We start from the raw sequence: 19,820 nt of genomic DNA, 5'->3' as shown, positions 1-19,820 counted from the left end.
CTCTGCAAACTTGTTCAGACACAGTCCTTCCATGTTGGCCTGTACCTATGTGACATATATACCAAACAAGGGAGGTCCCAGGACCGAGCCTTGTGGGATGCCAGTTGTATCTGGTTTGTAGTCTGACATTGCTGCAGCATTTCTGACCATGTCAGTTCTGTCTTTGGTCTGGTTTGCAACCCCTCTACTGACATAGGGGTTTATATTTAAGCTGGTGAGCTTATCTATAATGAACACATGGGGTATTGTATGGAAGCCTTTTGCAAGGTCCAGCTAGGCTGTGTGGACCACATTCCCCTCATCAATGACCTTAATGACTGTTTCAAATGAGTTAAACATGTTTAAGGGGCTGGATCTGCACTTAAGAAAGCCACACTGTGTAGGGTCCAGTGTCAGTAGGTCCGCAATATCTTTATGTCTGAGGTACATGCTGATCCTTTCCATAGCTTTGCAGACCAAGCTTGTCAGGATTCTGGGGTGGTAGTTTGCAGTATCCATTCAGGCAACACCTTTGTGGAGAAGGACCACTGTTGTTGTACACTGCTCTTTGGGTACATATCCTGTGGTAAGGCTGACATTGAGCAGTAGTGTTATTCGGCATTCCATTCTTCTTGGAGTCCATGTTGGACTCAGCCCAGGACACCATCTTGTACCATAGATGCTGTGTGTTTTGCTTTGTAGATGCTGGCTGTTACCTCAGCATCTGCAATGTCAGGGGGCCAGCACTCTGCTGGGATAGATATTTGGCATTTTGGGGGTTTGCACTGCACCTGTCTGGTTGGATGTTGGCAATATGTGTGTGTGTGTTTGATATGTTATTTGTAATATTTGAGTGATTCAGAGCATATCTGTGAATTCCCAACAAGGTTCCTACCATCAGTTAAGAAAGCCTTGTGATTATCCTTAGTGTCCTGTACAATTTGTATCTTCATAGGTTCATAGGTTCATACTAGGCTATCCACCCTAGGGCATTTATAAGCCTAGCCAGAGTGTGTGTGGCTTTCGCCACCCCTTGCTATGTGAATATTATGGCCATTTAGGATTTACTTTACTGTGCCTCTGTCTGGACGTGACACAGTGAAGACCCCCACTGTACATCTACGATCACCCATCCACTTGGCAAGATTCCTGTTGAAGAGAGTCAGTGAGGGGCTCTGCCTATCATGGAGTGGGATTCCGTTCCAGGGTGTAGGAAGCCTCTGGGTTATGTATCTGTCCCTCCAGCACATCCTATTTCATTATGTGTTGAGGCTGACATCTCTCACTCTCACAGCTCCGATGGATTTGGGTTTTCTGGGGTGGAGCATGTCCATTAATCCTGTGTTGGACATGGCCTTGTACAACAGGCATACAACGTCTCTGCGTAGGCAGTATGTGACTGCATACAGCTGGGGTGTCTACAGCCAGGCAGCATATGACATATATTTGAGACCCTTTATCCTCTTGGTGAGGTACCTTTGAGTTCTTTCGAACTGCTGCAGGTGTCGGGTAAGGTACATCCCAAATGAGGCATTGTACTTAACTATGGGCCTGATAAGAGAACAGTATAGGGGCACAATGACCTCTGTTGATGTAGATGCGAATCCTTTCATGATAAGGTGGCTAATATAGACGGTCTTCCTAGCCACGTTGGCAATGTGAGTGTCACATGACAGGTTACTGTCCACTTGTGTCCCTAGGTCCCTGATTACTCCTTCCATACATAATGGATTACCACCTATGTGGTAATTTGTGAGTACCTTGTTTGGTATTTGGTGAGACATTCATACTGTCCAGTGCCTTCAGGAAGGCTGAGTGGGGTTCCTGTGTATGAGAGTGTGGTCTGTAGCATGCTACAGACTGTACAGCAGTTTTGCCTACGGTTAGTTGCACATGGGTGGTCTCCGATGCTTAGTGCATTGTCAGTTACCTGGACGTGTGCGTATCTTTGCTGAATATGGATAATCCCCCTCCTTTTATGTTTTGGTCCAGGTTTTGGGGCCATAACACATTATATGAGGTATAACCTGGTAGTGCTGGTGTGCTGTCAGGAGCCTTGCTGCAGGTTTCTGTCACTGCACGGACATCGATGTTCTCCATACTGGGGTGGGCCTCGGGAGCATGCATGTTGAGGTTTACACGTCTGGCATTGGGCAGCATTACCCTTATGTTTCTTTCCACTTATGTTTTCTAGAGAGGTGGGTTAGTCTTTTTAGCCTTGCCTACAAAAGGCTCTATGGAGTTGGCAAGAGCCTTATCCAATATCCAGACGCCCAGGGGTAACAGGTGCAAGCCATCCCTGGCACAGCAGCGTGGCTTGTCAAGCATGACATCCCAAGCAGACAGACATTGGATCCCCTTGGAATGACACCAGTAACTGTGCCACTTGTTAAAGCTGATCATTCTGTGTTTGTACTGTGGCATCATTCTTGGTGAGGGTAGGATGCTGCACAAGGTCAGCGTCATACCGGCCTAGACTACATAATCGGAGAGCTCATCTATGTCTCTTTTCATGTAGTCCGGGGAGGTATATCTCAGGTCATTCACGCCAGCATGGACAATGACTGCATCATATTTCTACTTGCTTTGAGGTGACCTGTGTACTTGTGTTATGTGGCGTATTGTAGCAGCCTACAGGCAGCTTACTGTACCCTTTCCATTGTTCAATCTGGTGAGCGGGACAGCAGTGTGTCTGACTATGGAGTCACCTATTACAACATCAGGCATGTTGTTTCTCCTTCTGGCCTGTGACTGTTTGGCACACCAGCTTTGTGTACTATGTGTTGCATGTGCTATGTTTGGAGGTACTGGTTGTTTGGGTGCCTGCTTTGGAGGCCTCTGTTGATATGGTGCGTTTGTAATTAGAGCCTCCGGGAATGTTTTTCTGTGTTTATGTCTTTGGTTTGCAGTTGTGATAGGTTTATGTGAGACTGGGTTTGTGGTGTGTGTGGTTACCTTCTCCTCCTGACTAGTTTTGACAGTACTGAGTTGAGAGAGCTCAGCCTCTGGTTTGGATAAATGGTTGCATCTCTCACATATATTTGTATTTCTTGGGGGGAGGTGAGGGTTGTCTGTGTACATGGGGCAGGTGTAACATTGCCTCAATATTCACAGATTCAACTTGTTGTAGCTGGCCTTAGTGGACTGTATGAGTGGACATATTTTATTGCCATACTACTGATCATAGATTACTTCCCTTTTTAGGTTTGCTCTATCATGTAGTAGCTTCCTCATTCTCTTGCATGATTTGGTAATGGCTAGGGTCCACCATGCCAGATGCCTGCGTGTATGGCATTGTGTCTTGGTTTTATTTGGGATTGCATAATCCATGCATTCCTGGCAGTGTTCATGGAATGCCTGTATAACAGGTTCGGAGGTGTGGCCCATATTTTACACCTGCACAGGGCCTTTAATGGATTCCACATCAGTTTGGAGGAGTGCAACATTTGCTTTACACATGTTTTTCACTGTGGTTTTCTGGCCAGGGACTGTGGTCAGGATGTGTATATCCAGTGTGATTACTCTATGGTCTGATCTTACCAGTGAGGGATACACTTCTCATCTTGCCATCCAGTACCCATGTTGCTAATTATCACATCCAGTATGCTTATCCCTCTTGTGGGAGTGGTACGTTGTTCCTGAGCATTTTGGTTTAGGGATTCTAGGAACCTTTGTCCTAGGGTGTTGGAACTAGAATAATGCTCCCAGTCTATGTTTGGGTATTTTCAGTCACCCAATATAATGTGGTTTGGAGGGCTTGATATATTCATGTATTCCAACATAGGCCAAGTGCAGTTCCTGGTGTTAGGACGGTAGTTTGTAGCAGGCTATAAACTGGGAGGCAGTTTTAGCCACTGTTACTTGACCACGGCTAGTCCATGCTGCTTCTTGTTGTGGTACCAACATGGGGGTGTGGTTATCCTTGATAATTATTGCTAGTCACCCTCCTTTTGTAGCTTGTTCCATGTTTTGAGGCTGCACAGCACAGTATGAGGTGTAACCTGGTAGTGTTAGGGTGCTGTTGTGAGCCTTGATCCAGTTTTCTGTTAGATATCAACATTCTCCATACTGGGGGAGTTTAGACTGCATGCATCTTGCTGTTTAGACTTCTGGCATTGGGTAGCATTACATCTAGGTTCTTTTTCCTTGTGATATCTATGGAGGTGGGTTTGTGTTTTGAGCCTTACCTATTCAAGGCACACTGTGGGTAACAACAGCCTTTGCCAGTATCCATAAGGCCAGGACTGATAGGTGCACGCCACCCCTAGCAGGTGGAGCATCATGTCATGCTCAGCATGTCATCCCAGGCTGGCACACATTGGATCCCCTTTGACTAACAGCAATACTTCAGCCAATTATTGCAATTGATCATCTCATCTTCATATTGTGGCATCATGCTTGGTGAGGGTCATCAAGTTTGCATATACTACATGGTGTTACATTGCTTAACACATGGCTATCATGCCTCAGGTGGTGCTGCAGGGCTGCCTCTGTCGGATGCACATACTACACTCCCTGTACATGTCTGAGAGCAGGATATGTCATTTTAGGCATCCCTGTTACTATATGAGTGAGTCAGAGAGGGGTATCATTCCCAGGGTTCCTACTGAGCCAGTGTATGTGCTATGCGTTGCCTCTTTGCCAAGGCCAGGGCATACTGGGCACGCCTCCTTCTGCCTACTGGGGCAGGCTCAGGTTGTTCCTCCTCCGAGTCACGCTCTGCCTGTGATGTCCTTGGCAATGGTGGGGGGCTGTTTGGCCCGGCCCTATGCTGGTCCTGCTGCAGCTGTTTTCGCAGGATCATATTATGTAGCATAGCACATACCATGACAATTTGGGTACATGTAGTTGGTGAGTACTGCAAGGCTCCACCAGATGTGTCCAGACACCAGAACCGTGACTTGAGCAGCCCAAACACACACTCTATTACATTACGTGTTTGTGCATGTGCCTCATTATGGCGTTCCTGTTCAGGTGTGTGTGCGTTTCTGATGGGTGTCATCAGCCACGGCTCCAGTGCATAACCTGCATCCCCCACTAGGTGTCCATGTGGGATGTCCCCATTGGCAAATGTCTGGTACAGCTGCGTCAAATGCCAGATATGGGAATCATGGTAGCTCCCAGGGCAGCCAGCACACACATTCATTATTATGCCCTGGGCATCACACATGACCTGGCAGTTGATGGGGGGGAAGCCCTTGCGGTTTATGTAGGCCCTATCCCGCTCACCGGCTGGTGCTTTGATGCATATGTGCGTGCAGTCTATTGCACCCACTACCTCAGGGTATTCCGCTATTTGCTGGAAGAGACGCATATTGCTGGCCAATACCTCACAGGCATTGGGGAAATATACACCGACGTGCTGACATGGCATCCAGGAACTGGTGCAGTACCCTGGAGGCTGATGCCTGTGATATCCCCATCATATCACCAGTTGGTCTCTGGAAGGTACCTGTTGCTAGTATTCTTAGGCCAACACATACCTTGGTTTCCACTGGGATGGGTTCCCCTCTGTTGGTTCTGTGTGTGAGGCGTGGCCTGCACAGCTCGACAATTTGCTGCAGGAAGTCTCCGTCCACTCTATAGCGCTCCACTATCTCCAGCTCATGTAACCAGTGGTAGATGACCCTGGGCCTGTACACTCCTCTCCATCTCCTCACTGTGGGTTGTCTGGCACCATTTGCATTGTTACCACCCTCAGCAAGTCGCCTATGTCTCCTTATGACAGCTACGGCAGCCCCTAGCATTTCTGCTCTGAGTTAAGCTTTTTCAGTTTTCACTTCTAATAGCTTACTCCTGTCTTGCAGTGTCTCTTGAGAGAAACATCCTGCACTGCTGTTTGCAGAGTTTTAAGTGCTGGGCTGGGCTACTATTCTGCCTGTATAATTGCCTGCTTCTAATTGTTTTCACCTGCTAGCTCCAGCAGTATTCCCTGCTAGCTTCCTACTAATTCTGTTGCTTCCTTTTTCCTTTCTGTTTCCTCAGGGGGGAGCAACGCGCATACAAGTGGAAACACGCTCACAGTGGCTTACACGCGCGCACACATGCTTACATGGTTTAGAATCTACTTATTCGGGTTAAAACACATGCAGACCAGTGCAAACAGTCTTACAAGTCTGCCAACAGGCTCCCACATGCTCAGTCTGCCTTACATGCGCACACACTGCCCTACTCGCGCCTCATGGCACGCACACGTGCGCATGCACGCCCAGCAAGAAATTTTGGTGTTGGCAACAGTGTACACCTTCCATTTCTTGACTTTCCCATGCTTATCTTGTGGCACTCCTCTTTCCATGATATGTGTCTGACATCTGTCACGTAACACTGACCTCCAATGAACTGCATTTCTTTCTGCCATTCCCCCCTGTGATGTCACCTATCTCCTACTCTGTTCCTCCCCCTTATGTAACTTTTACACTACTCGGAATGTGCTCATTTGCTATGTGACAGTGGGATTCAGTATCCTAACACTCATTTACATCAGATTACCTACTAATGCTTAGTTACATGTCTTAGACTCAGCTTCCCCCCTTAGCAACCACCAAACGGTGGCCATATTGTTTTTGGTCTGCTGGTCCCTGCACTGTAAATCTATGTATTGCATAAAACCCACATTTGTGGGTTTATAACCTTCATTTTTTATGTTTTATATAACACAGCCCGTTTGCGCGGGGCTGCGCTGCGTTTAAACATCGTCGATCGCCGAAAAAAAAAAAATATTTCTCATATTTGCATCGGGGTACCTTGCCAATGGCCACATATTTGGCCATTGGCATGCTGCCTGACACATATGCACCCTTTATTTGGAGCTGACATGGCTCCATTGTGTTATTTGCAGAAACGTACTCAGTTGTCAACTGAGTACATTTCTGCAGCTAACATGACTCTTACACGGGCTGGTTTGAGCTTCGTGGATCGCTAATCTACCTCATTTGCATGCCTTTCGGCTGCAAGTAAGGTAATTAGCATATCCACGCCCAGTTCGTGTAAGAGACGTTTTAGTTGGTCTCTTACACGGAATTTCGGGCTGTTCCCTGGATCGCGAGGGCTGCATGGAGTCTTACACTACTCAGACTCCGTGCAAGCCTTCGTGAATCCTGCCCATAGGCTAACGGATGTAGTCCTTTTTAATGTATGTGCAAGTTGCACAACAGATGAGAAAGAAATGTACACCCCTGTGGATGTAAATGAAAGTTATGCATTTACCATAATAACAAAGATTCAAGATCCATGCCTGTCCACTTTAACAACAGGACCATCTGTCACTGGCACTAATCAGTTCCGTACTTTAAGGTTTTCCAGGTTCTAAACCCACCCCCCCAGCTCCAATAATGCTCTGCACTTCTCTTGACACATGATGCCCAGCAGCAACGACCACATACAAATCTAAATATACTACACACATTCATATGACAATTTCTCAGGCAATGGAGCACTTGCCAGTCAGTGAAAAACGTGTTCTCCTTATTTGGGGGATGGAATGAAGAAGTCTCAAAGGATCTTAAAGGACCTTTACAATCACTATGAAGATGATCCGTGGGATCTTACTTCAGGACTCCCAGTGCTTGGGAGGCTGGAGGATTCAGTCCAGTTTCCTGACACAGGTGCTGCTTATCTAGCTCCTACAAAACCCTTTGCATGAGGAGCACAACCATTATGCTGGCCAGGTGAACCACCCTAACGGGACAATGGGGAGCAGCAAGCAGCCTCCTGTTGAAGCTCCTCAGACAGGACGCTCCTTAGACAGGTAATCATTGTCAGCAGGCCAAGCCTTCTTCAGTCTTATTTGATCTCAAAAATGGGATCCTCAGGAATGTACACTGGGAAAATCCCCCCAACGCCACTTTCAGTATCCAGAATAAGAAACTGTAAGGGAGTCCATATGCTTTTGCTTGTATTGTTTCCTTCTGGGATCCTCTTGTGGACAGTCTAGGTGGGGGAATAAATTAGCATCAAATACCCAAATCTAGCTCTGTGGTGGCTTTTCACTCTCCTACCCCTCTGACAAGAAGATGGGCAGATTAAATGCATCAGACTGTTGGAAACTGGAACCAAGGCTGATAACTGCAATGTCTTGGCAATGTTTGGTCAACATGGACTGTGGCATTGAAGTCAAGGCCACTAGTGTGGAAGGACTCAAAGTTGAGGCCCACCTTCCTCGCCCTAAACACAGACAACAATATTAGTAGAAGGACTCAGGCCCACAAAGTCAAACACTGAGGTAATTGAAAAAAAAATATGGCACAGAGAGTACCAGCAACATGAATAGGGTCAACATCTTGATGCCAACATTTTCTGCCTCAGTAGCACTCTCAAAAAAGCAACATGCACCAGGACAACTAATGCCAAATGAATAGTAGAAGCCATGGCACAGCTGAGATTGGTATCAACAGATGAACCTATGACTGGACTATCAATCTCTACTCACAGGACCACAGAAGAAGCACCCACATTACTGGGGGGGATGCTGCATAATCACCTCTTACCTCTCTAGATCTAAGACAAAGAAAGAAGATGGGGCTCAATTTCAATCTGAGTCTTAAGTAGATTCACTGGCATGGGGTGACTATGGAGAGAGCAAGAGTGCCTGCAGACATAACTGCAGGAGGTCTGCAGGGAAGCAAAAACTTGTCTAACTTATTTCAGACACACAGGAAAAACTACTAAGGCACTGTCTGAGAGGAACATCTGCAATGAAAGAAACCTGCACCTGTGTGTGAAACATCTGGAGTAGAAAGCTTACCTAGTTGAATCTTGGTCAAATTCACTGTATCAGGTGACAAGACAAAGAACAGGGGAAAGCCTGAGAAGAGGATTTAGAAGACTCCTAATTTTCACATGGCACTTCTTTGCTGTTCTCTGCATCTTAATCAGAAGGCTGCCTTGCTAATAAAGCTTTCAAAATTAGCTTGTTTTTATAGTCTTGAAGTATCCTACATTCAAATGCAACACAAACAAATCATTCAGTACTCTACATTCACTCCCTCTCAAGTCACACACAAACTACGCAGCTCTCACCTTGAAACGGATTATTGTGCCTGCATTTCTGGCATTTTTTAAAACTAGAATGTTTATCCAGTTTATCCATGCTTTAGTCAAACACTAACAAATCAATTAACAAAGTAACAGTAAAAGAAACAGTACAAGAAACAGTACACACCACTCCAAAGATAGGCACCTCTTAAGAGAGCAATGAAAAAATAGTGGCTATAGTCTGAAAACAAGGCAGAACTGCAAAAAACTTGAAATACACAAGTTGGAAATATCACAGAAACTTATAAGTTAGAAATATCTGAATGGAACCATGCTAAGACTCAAAAAGTCAAGATAAAATAAAATAATGGAAAATATCAAATAAAATGTTCATTAAACCCAAGGAAAAGTACTAAAAATAGATTGGGGCTGACTCTCGAATACACAGCTATTGGCAGCAAAAGAGCTGGAAAATAAAGAAGTGCAGAGCATTCTAAGAACTAGGGAAGAGTTAGAGCCTAGGAAAGCTTAAAAGGTACTATTACTGGCAAGTAACACAGGCAGCTAGTCCTAGTACTGCAGCGGCAAACTAGACCATACAAGTCAAAAATTTAGGGATGTAAAAGATGGGAAGAAACTCAGCAAGGCTGGAAGAACTTTCAACACTGAATCTGAAGTAACACAGTTTTCCAAATGCAGAGTAATGTATTTGCAACACAGTCCATTGCTGTCATTCATAACTGTGGGAGACATGCTTCCTACAACCTAACAAACTGGAATTCAAAGCAAGTAATGTGAAACGAAAACAAGTACTGCAAGCAGTAATGGACTGCCCATATGCAAACAGGGATATAACAATGCAGCAAGGAAAACCATGCGTCTTCAAGGATACAGTACGAAAATCCAGAAGGACTCACCAGAAAGTAGAAGGGGGGGAGGTGGAGATACCAAAGGGTTTTAATATTCATGCTTAAGAGAAGTGAAAGGTGAGGAGAGAGGAGAAAACTATATTCAAGGGCCTCAAACAAGTCAACAATATTTGAGAAGGTTGTACACTATACAGAAATAAATTGTGATACATTAATGGGTACAAAAACACCTATGATTTAAAAAAAAAAAAAAACAAAACAGGACAAATCAGTGAAGATGAGGGCCGTTAGACCGATGACATTTTTGGTTAACTAATACAAATGGCTTACTTAATAGCAAAGAAATGGAGAAACCGGGCGATTCAAGAGGTTGTCTGCAATGAAAATCTGTTCCTATGAATACAGGGTCTAATGACAATGCAGATTCCAGAACTATCAGTATCAAAACCTATCAAACCTGTGTAGCACAAGACAAACAATTCTAAATTTCTATTGCTCCTGACCTTATCAGTCCTACAAGAGTGAGAAAGAATAGCATATCTTAGCCTTCACTTACTAAAAACTATGTCTTTCGGCTTTTCCCGTTCCAGGTTAGGAGTTGCCACAGCGGAACTCCGGTCCACTAATGACTGGCAGTGAATTTTTACAGTGCCGAGGTGCCAGCCCAACCTTCAAAGAAGGCATGCCCATTCACGTACTCACCTACTTTCATGTCATTTAAATGTCACTCGACCACGGGGAGGACATGCAGATTCCACACAGAAGGCGCTAATTAAAATAAATGTACACAGAATGACTATATGAAATACTGGAAAGAGATCATCTTACCTCATTAATCTCCCCATCATCAGGGGACTCATTATAGTCATTCATCTCATCCATATCTTGCATATCTTCATCCTCCTCAGAATCCTCTTCACTGTCTTCATCATCTTCGTCATCTTCTTCTTCTTCAGTCTCACAAGGCTATACATAGAGCATATAAAGTTGGATAAAAGCCTTCTTTTACAGACAGCAACACTCTTTTTGGATCCCAAATACAAATGTTATTAAAAGCAATTTTCTTGAACGCATACTTTTTAAAAACAAATCTAATCTAATCAAGCAAGAAGGCAAAGCAATGAAATTAATAATAGCACAAAAAGTACAGGTGTAAAATGCTACAGATAATGGCTGCTCACCATGAGGAAAATACTCTTCTAGCAGTATTCACACATTTAAAAGACAATAACGGGATTCTACTATTAAATGCTCAACTTCTCTGTCCTTTTTCTCCCTAGTTATTGTCCCTGCCCCTGCTATAAATAAACAACAATACAGCATTTAAAATATCTGAAATCGACTGTTTCAATCGACTGTTTCTGTCCACTAGAACAGTATCTTACTGTATTGTCGTGGTTTCACTTTCAAATAACTTTTATCCCGCCCTGGAAAAGCTCACTGCAGTCTCCAATTCACTGATGTTATCAAGGCCACTGAATACAGGTAGTTTTCTAGCCAATTCCCTCCCCAAACTGACATCACCACAACCGTCCTAAAAACCCACCCACGCTGTGATGTCACAGATCCCTGGTCCTTTCCCTACCCATACAGAAAGTAAAGGCTAGAACAAGGAAACAGTACACGAGTCAAGTCTCCTGCTTGAGCTGTCGATCATAACAGGTAACAGCTCAAATTACCCTTAGCACTTTGACAGCTAGGGAAGTTAGGTGTGAAGGGGGATGGGAGAGGAGTCAAAGTAGTACAATTCAGGCTTCACAAAAGACGGCAGTTTAGCCATTCTAAAAAGCAGCAGTAAAAAGTACTTAAGTCTGTTCTGTGGCATTTGCTCTGTTTGTGTTTTAAGTGGTCATTGAATGGCATGAAATGTTACTTAAAACTAGCTGACTGAAAGACAGCAATATATGCATATGACATCAATCCAGTGACAGGAGCATTAGGAAGAAAGAGGCCTGCATGATGTAATTTTTTTTTACAGACAAGCGCTGCATTGTAGGATACCTAGAGGCAGCCTAAACAATCAGAATTAATTCAAGATGCCAAAACCCCTTGTGTTCAGACTCAGAAATTATGCATAAAAATATTTAAAAACCTGTAAATAGTCCCATAGTGGTGTTAAAATGTAGGAAACACCAAACCATGATAAAATCAATATGTTTCTGAGTCTGTGGGTGCAGTTCTCCTTTAACAGAGGTAATCCAGAAAGCTTGACTCAGATCTGTTATCCCTCCTGTAAATAAGGGAGTGGCAAGACTAACAATAAATAAGAGTCCAAAGGATTAGTCCAGATATAAAATCACTTTAGCTAGCAGATGTAGGAGACACTATCTCTCTCTCACCACAAATTCATAACAGGGGAGCTAAACCACTAATCATGCTATAACTCTAACAAGATCAATAAAAAAATAACAGTTGATTACAAGTTTAAACTGATCCTAATCTAGATCTGCATCCCTAGAGAGAGAGATGAAAAGATCTGTTATTCGAGCAATTGCCCTCAAACAATTAGCTTTCTTCAGGAAGAACTGTAACAGCAGTATTCAGAAAGTCATGTCAGAATCCCAAACAGTTACAATAGCAGACTAAAGTGGTGGACAATTAAGACAGCATCTACTGTAGCAACATCCAAAATCTCCATCCTAGAGCAGTCATATAGCCTGCGGTGTTATTAAACATGTATGTCTCGCAATTCTGCAGACATATGCGTGTAATGCATATACACATATACGTATATATGGAGTGTATGCATGCGTACACACCCACACACATACACATATACACACACAATCAAAAGTAGTTAGCGCTACTTCCTGTGGTAAAAGGTTAGATTCATTCAGCCTTCATAGGCAAGTACAAGGCTACCTGCCCGTGCTGGCCATTTTAAGCCTAACAAATTTCCTTTTTTGTGCTTGAAATAACCTAGCCAATTTGATTATAGACTGGCCTTACCCATCCCATGTTCGATAATTTGTACCCCTAATAAGAATAACTGGGATTATACCATAGATAATTTGAGGAGACCCATGCACAGAATAACACATTTAGGAGATGCCTCTTATCCATATGCAGTACAGGCAGCAGTCCTGAGATAAATTGTCTGTTTCCCACCCACAGAGCTAAGGACATGACTGAACTTTGTTTTATGTGAGTGGGGAGTCCGTTCCATGGCAGCAGTATCCTCTGCGAAATGCACCTGTCCCTTCAAACCAGTCTGTTCATGCTGCAGAAGAGATTTAGATCCCTAGCTTGAGTATTTCTAATACCATTTGACTTGATATGCAGAAAATTCATCTTTAATGGGTCAGAGAATTCATCTGTCAACTGTGTAACCTTTAGCAAGTAAATTAACTAAACAATGTTTTGGGGCAACTGGAAATTTCAGCAAGGCTTATCAAAGATCTCCTGACTGCATGCCTAGTAACTACTAGGACCTGACACACACATGCGTGTGTGCATGAATACATGTGTGTACATGCACATACACGTATGAACAAATACACTCATCCTGGTTTCACTTGGTACTAATATTTAAACAACAGATCCTAGAGATGGTAAAAGTAGACAGTCAATGCCAACATATAAAAGGACTGATCTGGAATATAATAATTTATGAACAGTTTGCTTGAGGGAATAATAAATTCAAGTTAGTAAGAACAGAGTGCCTACGTCTATAATAAATGTTAACTGTGTGAAAGGTTGAAACTATTTCCATTGCCTGAATTGTTTTCCCCCAAAAAGTTGGTAGAACATTAACAAAAACACACAAACTCATGGCTGCCTGGATGGCCTCAATGCCCAACGCTTACTCCAGTGATGGGGAAATGAATGGGTAACTGAGGTGCAGGCCAGTTTGCCTGCAATCATGGGTGCCAAGAAAAAAAAGACTTCAAATTATATAAAGAAACTTGTCTCACAAAGCTGGGCCATCCAGAAGCTACTGAGAACTTCTCTAGTACTCCTATATTCTGCACCTTTTCTTACAGGTTTTATGCCAACTCTCCACCATAAACAAGTGAAGGCTTACAATAAATAGCACATTTTCTTACAGACAACCACGGGCAAACCCACCACTGATCTTGGAAAATTCTCCAATAGTTAAATCTGACCATTAACAGTCTCACATTCAACTACAATTTGCACATAAATCATAACTTTTGTTAACTGTTCCACTCTCTCTCCAGTACACTGTTTGGAGGACTAACCAGCATGACTTTAAACCATCAGTTAGTATTACCACAACAGTAATATATGCTCTCTCAACTTTACCAAGTTGCTGCATGTTCTAGAAATGGATATCAAGAAATACATCTTGAGAAGCTCAAGAGGCAAATCCTGAAAAAAACAATAAATTCCCATTTGTTAACAAGGTAAGCCCAGCTTTTCAGAGGCAACCCAAAAGAAATTTCTGGTTAATTGTTCAGGATCGCACAGAAGGCATGATGGCAGAGGGAGTCAAACCCTGCATCACAGGAACTATAACTCACAGCCTTAACCTACTGCTCCAAACAGTTTTGAAACAACAGTTTCAAAAAACATAACGGCTTGGTTATGATCAGAGAGCCCTGATCATAATTTTGTATTTTATGCAATGTTAGATGCTTCACTTGCTATCCATTACAGAGAAAATAAATAAAGTGTTGGCTTGCTAGGTGTTTTACAGCTTTGAATGCTGTAATACACTTTGTGCCACAACACAATTATTTGCAATGCATAGATTTTCCCTGCTCTAATATACTGAAACATAAAGAAAAAAGTATAGGAGCAAGAGGGAGTTTACAGCTTTGGAAACTGTAAAATACTTAGTGGTGTCTCACAGACAGTGGCTAAAAGCAGAGTGTATCTGTTTAAATCTGTAATACAAAGCATGATAGCACAAAGAGCATCACAGCTTTCAAAGCTGTTTTACCTTCCTCTGTTCTGTGGTGGTTATTTATGTTCTACCATGAGATTAAATAACAGTGGTAAGAGTTGCCCAACAAAACTTTGTTCGAATCTTTTCATTACTTTGGACCATAACATAGGTACTCAATAAATTACAACATTACTGATACGAACAAACAATACAAATGGCTGGTGAGTATTCCACAAACAAAACTAAAAAAGCTTTAAAGTTTGTACTATAAAAAAGAAAAACAATATTTAGCTGCATTGGAAATGCCAACATGATATTGTGCCAGATCATCATCATCATCATCATCTTCTTTCGGCTGTTCCCGTTAGGGGTCGCCACAGCGGATCATCTGTTTCCATTTCTTCCTGTCCTCTGCATCTTGCTCTGTCACACCAACCACCTGCATGTCCTCTCTCATCACATCCATAAACCTTATCTTAGGCCTTCCTGTTTTCCTGTTACCTGGTAGCTTCATCCTTAGCATCTTTTTCCCAATATACTCAGCATCCCTCCTCAGCACATGTCCAAACCAACGTAATCTTGCCTCTCTGGCTTTGTCTCCAAACCTTCCAACCTGAGCTGACCCCCTAATATACTTATTCCTAATCCTGTCCACCCATGTCACACCCGGGGCAAATCTTAACATCTTTAACTCTGCCACATCCAGCTCTAACTCCTGCCTTTTTGTCAATGCCACCGTCTCCAACCCATATAACATAGCTGGTCTCACTACCCTCTTGTAGACCTTCCCTTTCTCCCTTCCTGGTACTCGTCTGTCACAAATCACTCCTGACACTCTTCTCCACCCAATCCATTCTGCCCGCACCGTCTTCTTCACCTCTCTTCCACACTCACCATTACTTAATTATTGATTCCAAGTATTTAAACTCATCCACCTTTGCCAGCTCTACTCCTTGCATCCTCACCATTCCTTTATCCTCTCTCTCATTTACACACGTATATTCTGTCTTAGTCCTGCTGACCTTCATTCCTCTTCTCTCTAGAGCATATCTCCATCTCTCCAGGGTTTCCTCCACCTGTTCCCTACTCTCACTACAAATCACAATGTCATCTGCAAACATCATAGTCCACGGGGACTCCTGTCTGATCTCGTCTGTCAATCTGTCCATCACCACTGCAAATAAGAAAGGGCTCAGAGCCGATCCTTGATGTAATCCCAGCTCTACCTTAAATGCATCCGTCACTCCCACCGCAGACCTCACCGCTGTCACACTACCCTCGTACATATCCTGTACCACTCTTACATACTTCTCGGACACTCCCAACTTCCTCATGCAATACCACAACTCCTCTCTAGGCACCCTGTCATATGCTTTCTCTAAATCTACAATAATACAATGCAACTCCTTCTGACCTTCTCTGTACTTCTCCATCAACACTCTCAGAGCAAATATTGCATCTGTAGTGCTCTTTCCCGGCATGAAACCATATTGCTGATCACTAATCATCATGTCCCTTCTTAACCTAGCTTCCACTACTCTTTCCCATAACTTCATGCTGTGACTCATCAATTTAATCCCTCTGTAGTTACTACAGCTATTTACATCACCCTTATTCTTAAAAATCAGTACCAAAACACTTTTTATCCATTCCTCAGATATCCTCCCACTTTCCAAGATTTCATTAAACAATCTGGTTAGAAACTCCACTGCCATTTCACCTAAACACCTCCATGCATCCACAGGTATGTCATCTGGACCAACACCCTTTCCATTCCTCATCCTCTTCATAGCTATCCTTACTTCCTCCTTGCTAATCCATTGCACTTCATGATTCACTATCCCCACATCATCCAACCTTCTCTTTCTCTCACTATCCCCACATCATCCAACCTTCTCTCCCTCTCATTCTCTTCATTCATCAGCCCCTCAAAGTACTCTTTCCATCTGCTCAACACACTCTCCTCGCTTGTGAGTATGTTTCCCTCATTGTCTTTTATCACCTTTACCTGCTGCACATCTTTCCTAGCTCAGTCCCTCTGTCTAGCCAGTCCCTCTGTCTAGCCAATCGGTACAGTTCCTACAGTTCCTTTTCTCCCTCCTTAGTGTCCAACCTTTCATACAACTCTTCATATGCCTTATCCTTAGCCTTAGCTACCTCTCTCTTTGCCATGCATTTCATCTCCTTATACTCCTGTCTACTTTCTTCAGCTCTCTGACAATCTCACTTCTTCTTTGCCAACCTCTTTCTCTGTATACTCTCCTGTACTTCATTCCACCACCATGTCCCCTTGTCGTCCTTCCTCTGTCCACATGTCATACCAAGCACCTTCCTAGCCGTCTCCCTTACTAGCTCTGCTGTAGTTACCCAGCTATTTGGTAACTCTTCACTGCCACCCAGTGCCTGTCTTAACTCTTCCCTGAATTCCACCTCATAATTACCCTTTTTCAATTTCCACCATTTGATCCTTGGTGCTGCCCTTACACTCCTCCTCCTCTTCTTTCTCACCAATGTCATCCTACAAACCACCATCCTATGCTGCCCAACTGCACTTTCCCCGGTCACCACTTTACAGTCACCAATCTCCTTTAAACCGGCCCTCCTACATAAGATATAATCCACCTGTGTGCATCTTCCTCCACTCTTGTATGTCACCCTATGCTCCTCCATCTTGTTAAAATATGTATTCACCACAACCATGTCCATCCTTTTCGCAAAATCCACTACCATCTGACCTTCTGCATACCTACCCATCACTCCCTCTGTTCCCTTCACCAACATGCCCATTGAAATCTGCTCCAATCACCACTCTCTCACCCCTGGGTGCAGTCATCATCACTTCATCCAACTCACTCCAAAATGTTTCTCTCTCATCCATCGCACACCCAACTTGTGGAGCATATGCACTAACAACATTCATCATTACACCATCAATTTCCAGCTTCATAAACATCACTCTATACAACACAATTTTCACCTCTAAAACACTTTTAGCATACTGTTCCTTCAGGATAACTCCTCCGCCATTTCTCCTCCCATCCACACCATGATAAAACAATTTGAACCCACCTCTGATACACCTAGCCTTACTCCCCCCTTCCATCTGGTCTCTTGCACACACAATATACCAACCTTCCTTCTGTCCACGATATTGTGCCAGATGCAAGGGATATTTAAATATTTTTTTTAAACTCAGTTACTTGAATTTCTGCACCTTTCACAAATATACAGACACATTTAGTCCAGTCTTAAAATGGGTCCCAAATGAAGCATTTTCAAAAAAAATAAATAAATAAATAAAGTTTTAGATCATGAAGAAGGTGATACAAGAGGAGGACAAATACATCAGAGATCAAGGAAACTAAGTGGCAATTGTGCTTGCAAGCAGACATATCAAGGCTTAAACAGAGTAATTAATATTAAATGTTTTTGAAAATATAGTGAAGTGAGGTTATTGAATGACTGGATGTTACAATTTATATTTATAATAAATTTTGTGTACACAGACTGCTGCACCTTTAAATGTATTATGTATGTGGTCATCTAGTATACGTTAAGATTTTTAAAAAGATGTGTACGTAATGATGCTTGTGGTTTTGACAAAGTCTATTGTGGATGGACTAGACAAAGGCACTAAAAATAAGTACATTTCTCATGACTGGGTTATCAAGGCTTTGAGTGCTTTATTTATTTTGGTTCCGAGATGCACTTAAGTTGGTTTTGTCCTTGGGAACAAAAGTAAAGTACAGTTGTACAAGTAAACTTACCATAACAGAAGATGTTCAAATGATCACTGATGCAGTAGCCTAAGGTACATGGCTTATATCCTGGCAAGAATATAACAGCTGGCTGGCTTGCAAAGCTTCAGGGCACCTTCCACGCACACAAACCAATAGTCTGTTCAAGCTGAGCTGACTAAAAAGGTGGATTTGGGTGCCAAGCAATTCTGAGCTTCCCTGCTGCTGAAGAGTGCACTCCTCTGAGGCTTTCAAGGATCGACTACTGGTTTGTGATGTTCCTTTGCTGGAACAGATAAGTTCCCTTTGGGGAAAAGCCTTTCATATAAAAAAAATGTTAGTTCAGGAAAGATATTTTAAAGTTAGGAATCCGCTTTAATGGAATGTCATGAGACTGTATTGTACTTTTAAACAAGAGTGCATTTTTCCTTTCAGTTTAAAAGTTCCTTTCAGTTTAAAAGTTGTTTAAAGTAACGGAAAAACGTTGCTTCTGTGGAGAAAGTGTGCTTAATTGACTTTCTGGGGCTGGCAAAGGTGCTTTTTACTGTGTTTTTGTATGAAAAAAGTGACTTTTAAAGACTTTTAATTGACTCCCTATTGAAATGTTGGCACTCAAAATGCTGAATGCCATAAAGCTAAAAAAAAAAAATATCTAAAACGCAGGAGAAAAGTGAAAGCTCAAAAACTGCTCCTCTCCTTAAAACTTCTTTCACTACACTACACTTATATATTTCAAAATGGTCATACCTCGGAGAAAAATGAAAATTCTAAGAAATGACATCTCATTCTTAGCATATGTAAATCTGTTCTTTCGGCTCTAGTGGGTTCCAACATTTCAAATGGATACCCTTTTAAATTTTTACCAGCTTTTGCTGCTTGTTCTCTCCTGGAAAGAGGCACCATTTTTGGCTTAATCATGGAACAAGCTACCAGTCCCACAGCTGGTCCTTCTTCCAACTACAAAAAGAAAAAACTTAAGCAAACAGCCTATACCACCACACCAAGCAAGCAATTTGACAAAGCTGCAAATGGGTGGCTCTGCTGTAGCCATAAAAATGTGTTTGCCCTTTTCATTACAAGACCACTTAATCCAAGCTACTTCAGCTAGTTTTTACTCAATGCAGCTTACTCAACTATTCACAACTGAATTCACAAAATAACTCTGGACTGACATCTAAGGCTATGACTGTGCTTCAAATGCACCCAGTAAAGTCTGGCAAGTCAAATGCAAATACAACATGTTTTATAAAAAGGATATGCACATTCAAAATGCAAAAAGTGTGCAAATTTACAAAAAAAAAAAAAAACACATTTTCAGCATTGAAACATGCTTCCCAAACATTTTAGAGTTTTTATTCATCAATGCAGTTATTACCAGTATCAGTAACTTTTAGGCAACTATTTAAGCCA

At 42.7% G+C, this 19,820-nt stretch overlaps 1 protein-coding gene across 5 annotated transcripts in view; it reads right to left on the bottom strand.

Annotated features, from left to right (window-relative positions):
* Positions 1 to 19,820, bottom strand: part of ANAPC15 (anaphase promoting complex subunit 15) — a 250,982-nt gene that overhangs the window by 178,799 nt on the left and 52,363 nt on the right. For all 5 annotated transcript variants that reach the window (XM_044073016.1, XM_044073014.1, XM_044073015.1 and 2 more), the window contains one exon: positions 10,650 to 10,787. In XM_044073016.1, coding sequence (XP_043928951.1) covers positions 10,650 to 10,787 — 138 coding nt within the window. The remainder of the gene's footprint in view (positions 1 to 10,649; positions 10,788 to 19,820) is intronic.

The sequence above is a fragment of the Protopterus annectens genome, chromosome 5.part1 (genome assembly GCF_019279795.1).
Source record: "Protopterus annectens isolate FY-2018-M chromosome 5.part1, PAN1.0, whole genome shotgun sequence".
In the NCBI taxonomy this organism is placed as follows: domain Eukaryota; kingdom Metazoa; phylum Chordata; order Ceratodontiformes; family Protopteridae; genus Protopterus; species Protopterus annectens.
The sequence above is the reverse complement of the archived record's forward strand: the minus strand, read 5'-3'. Positions and strand labels throughout refer to the sequence as shown.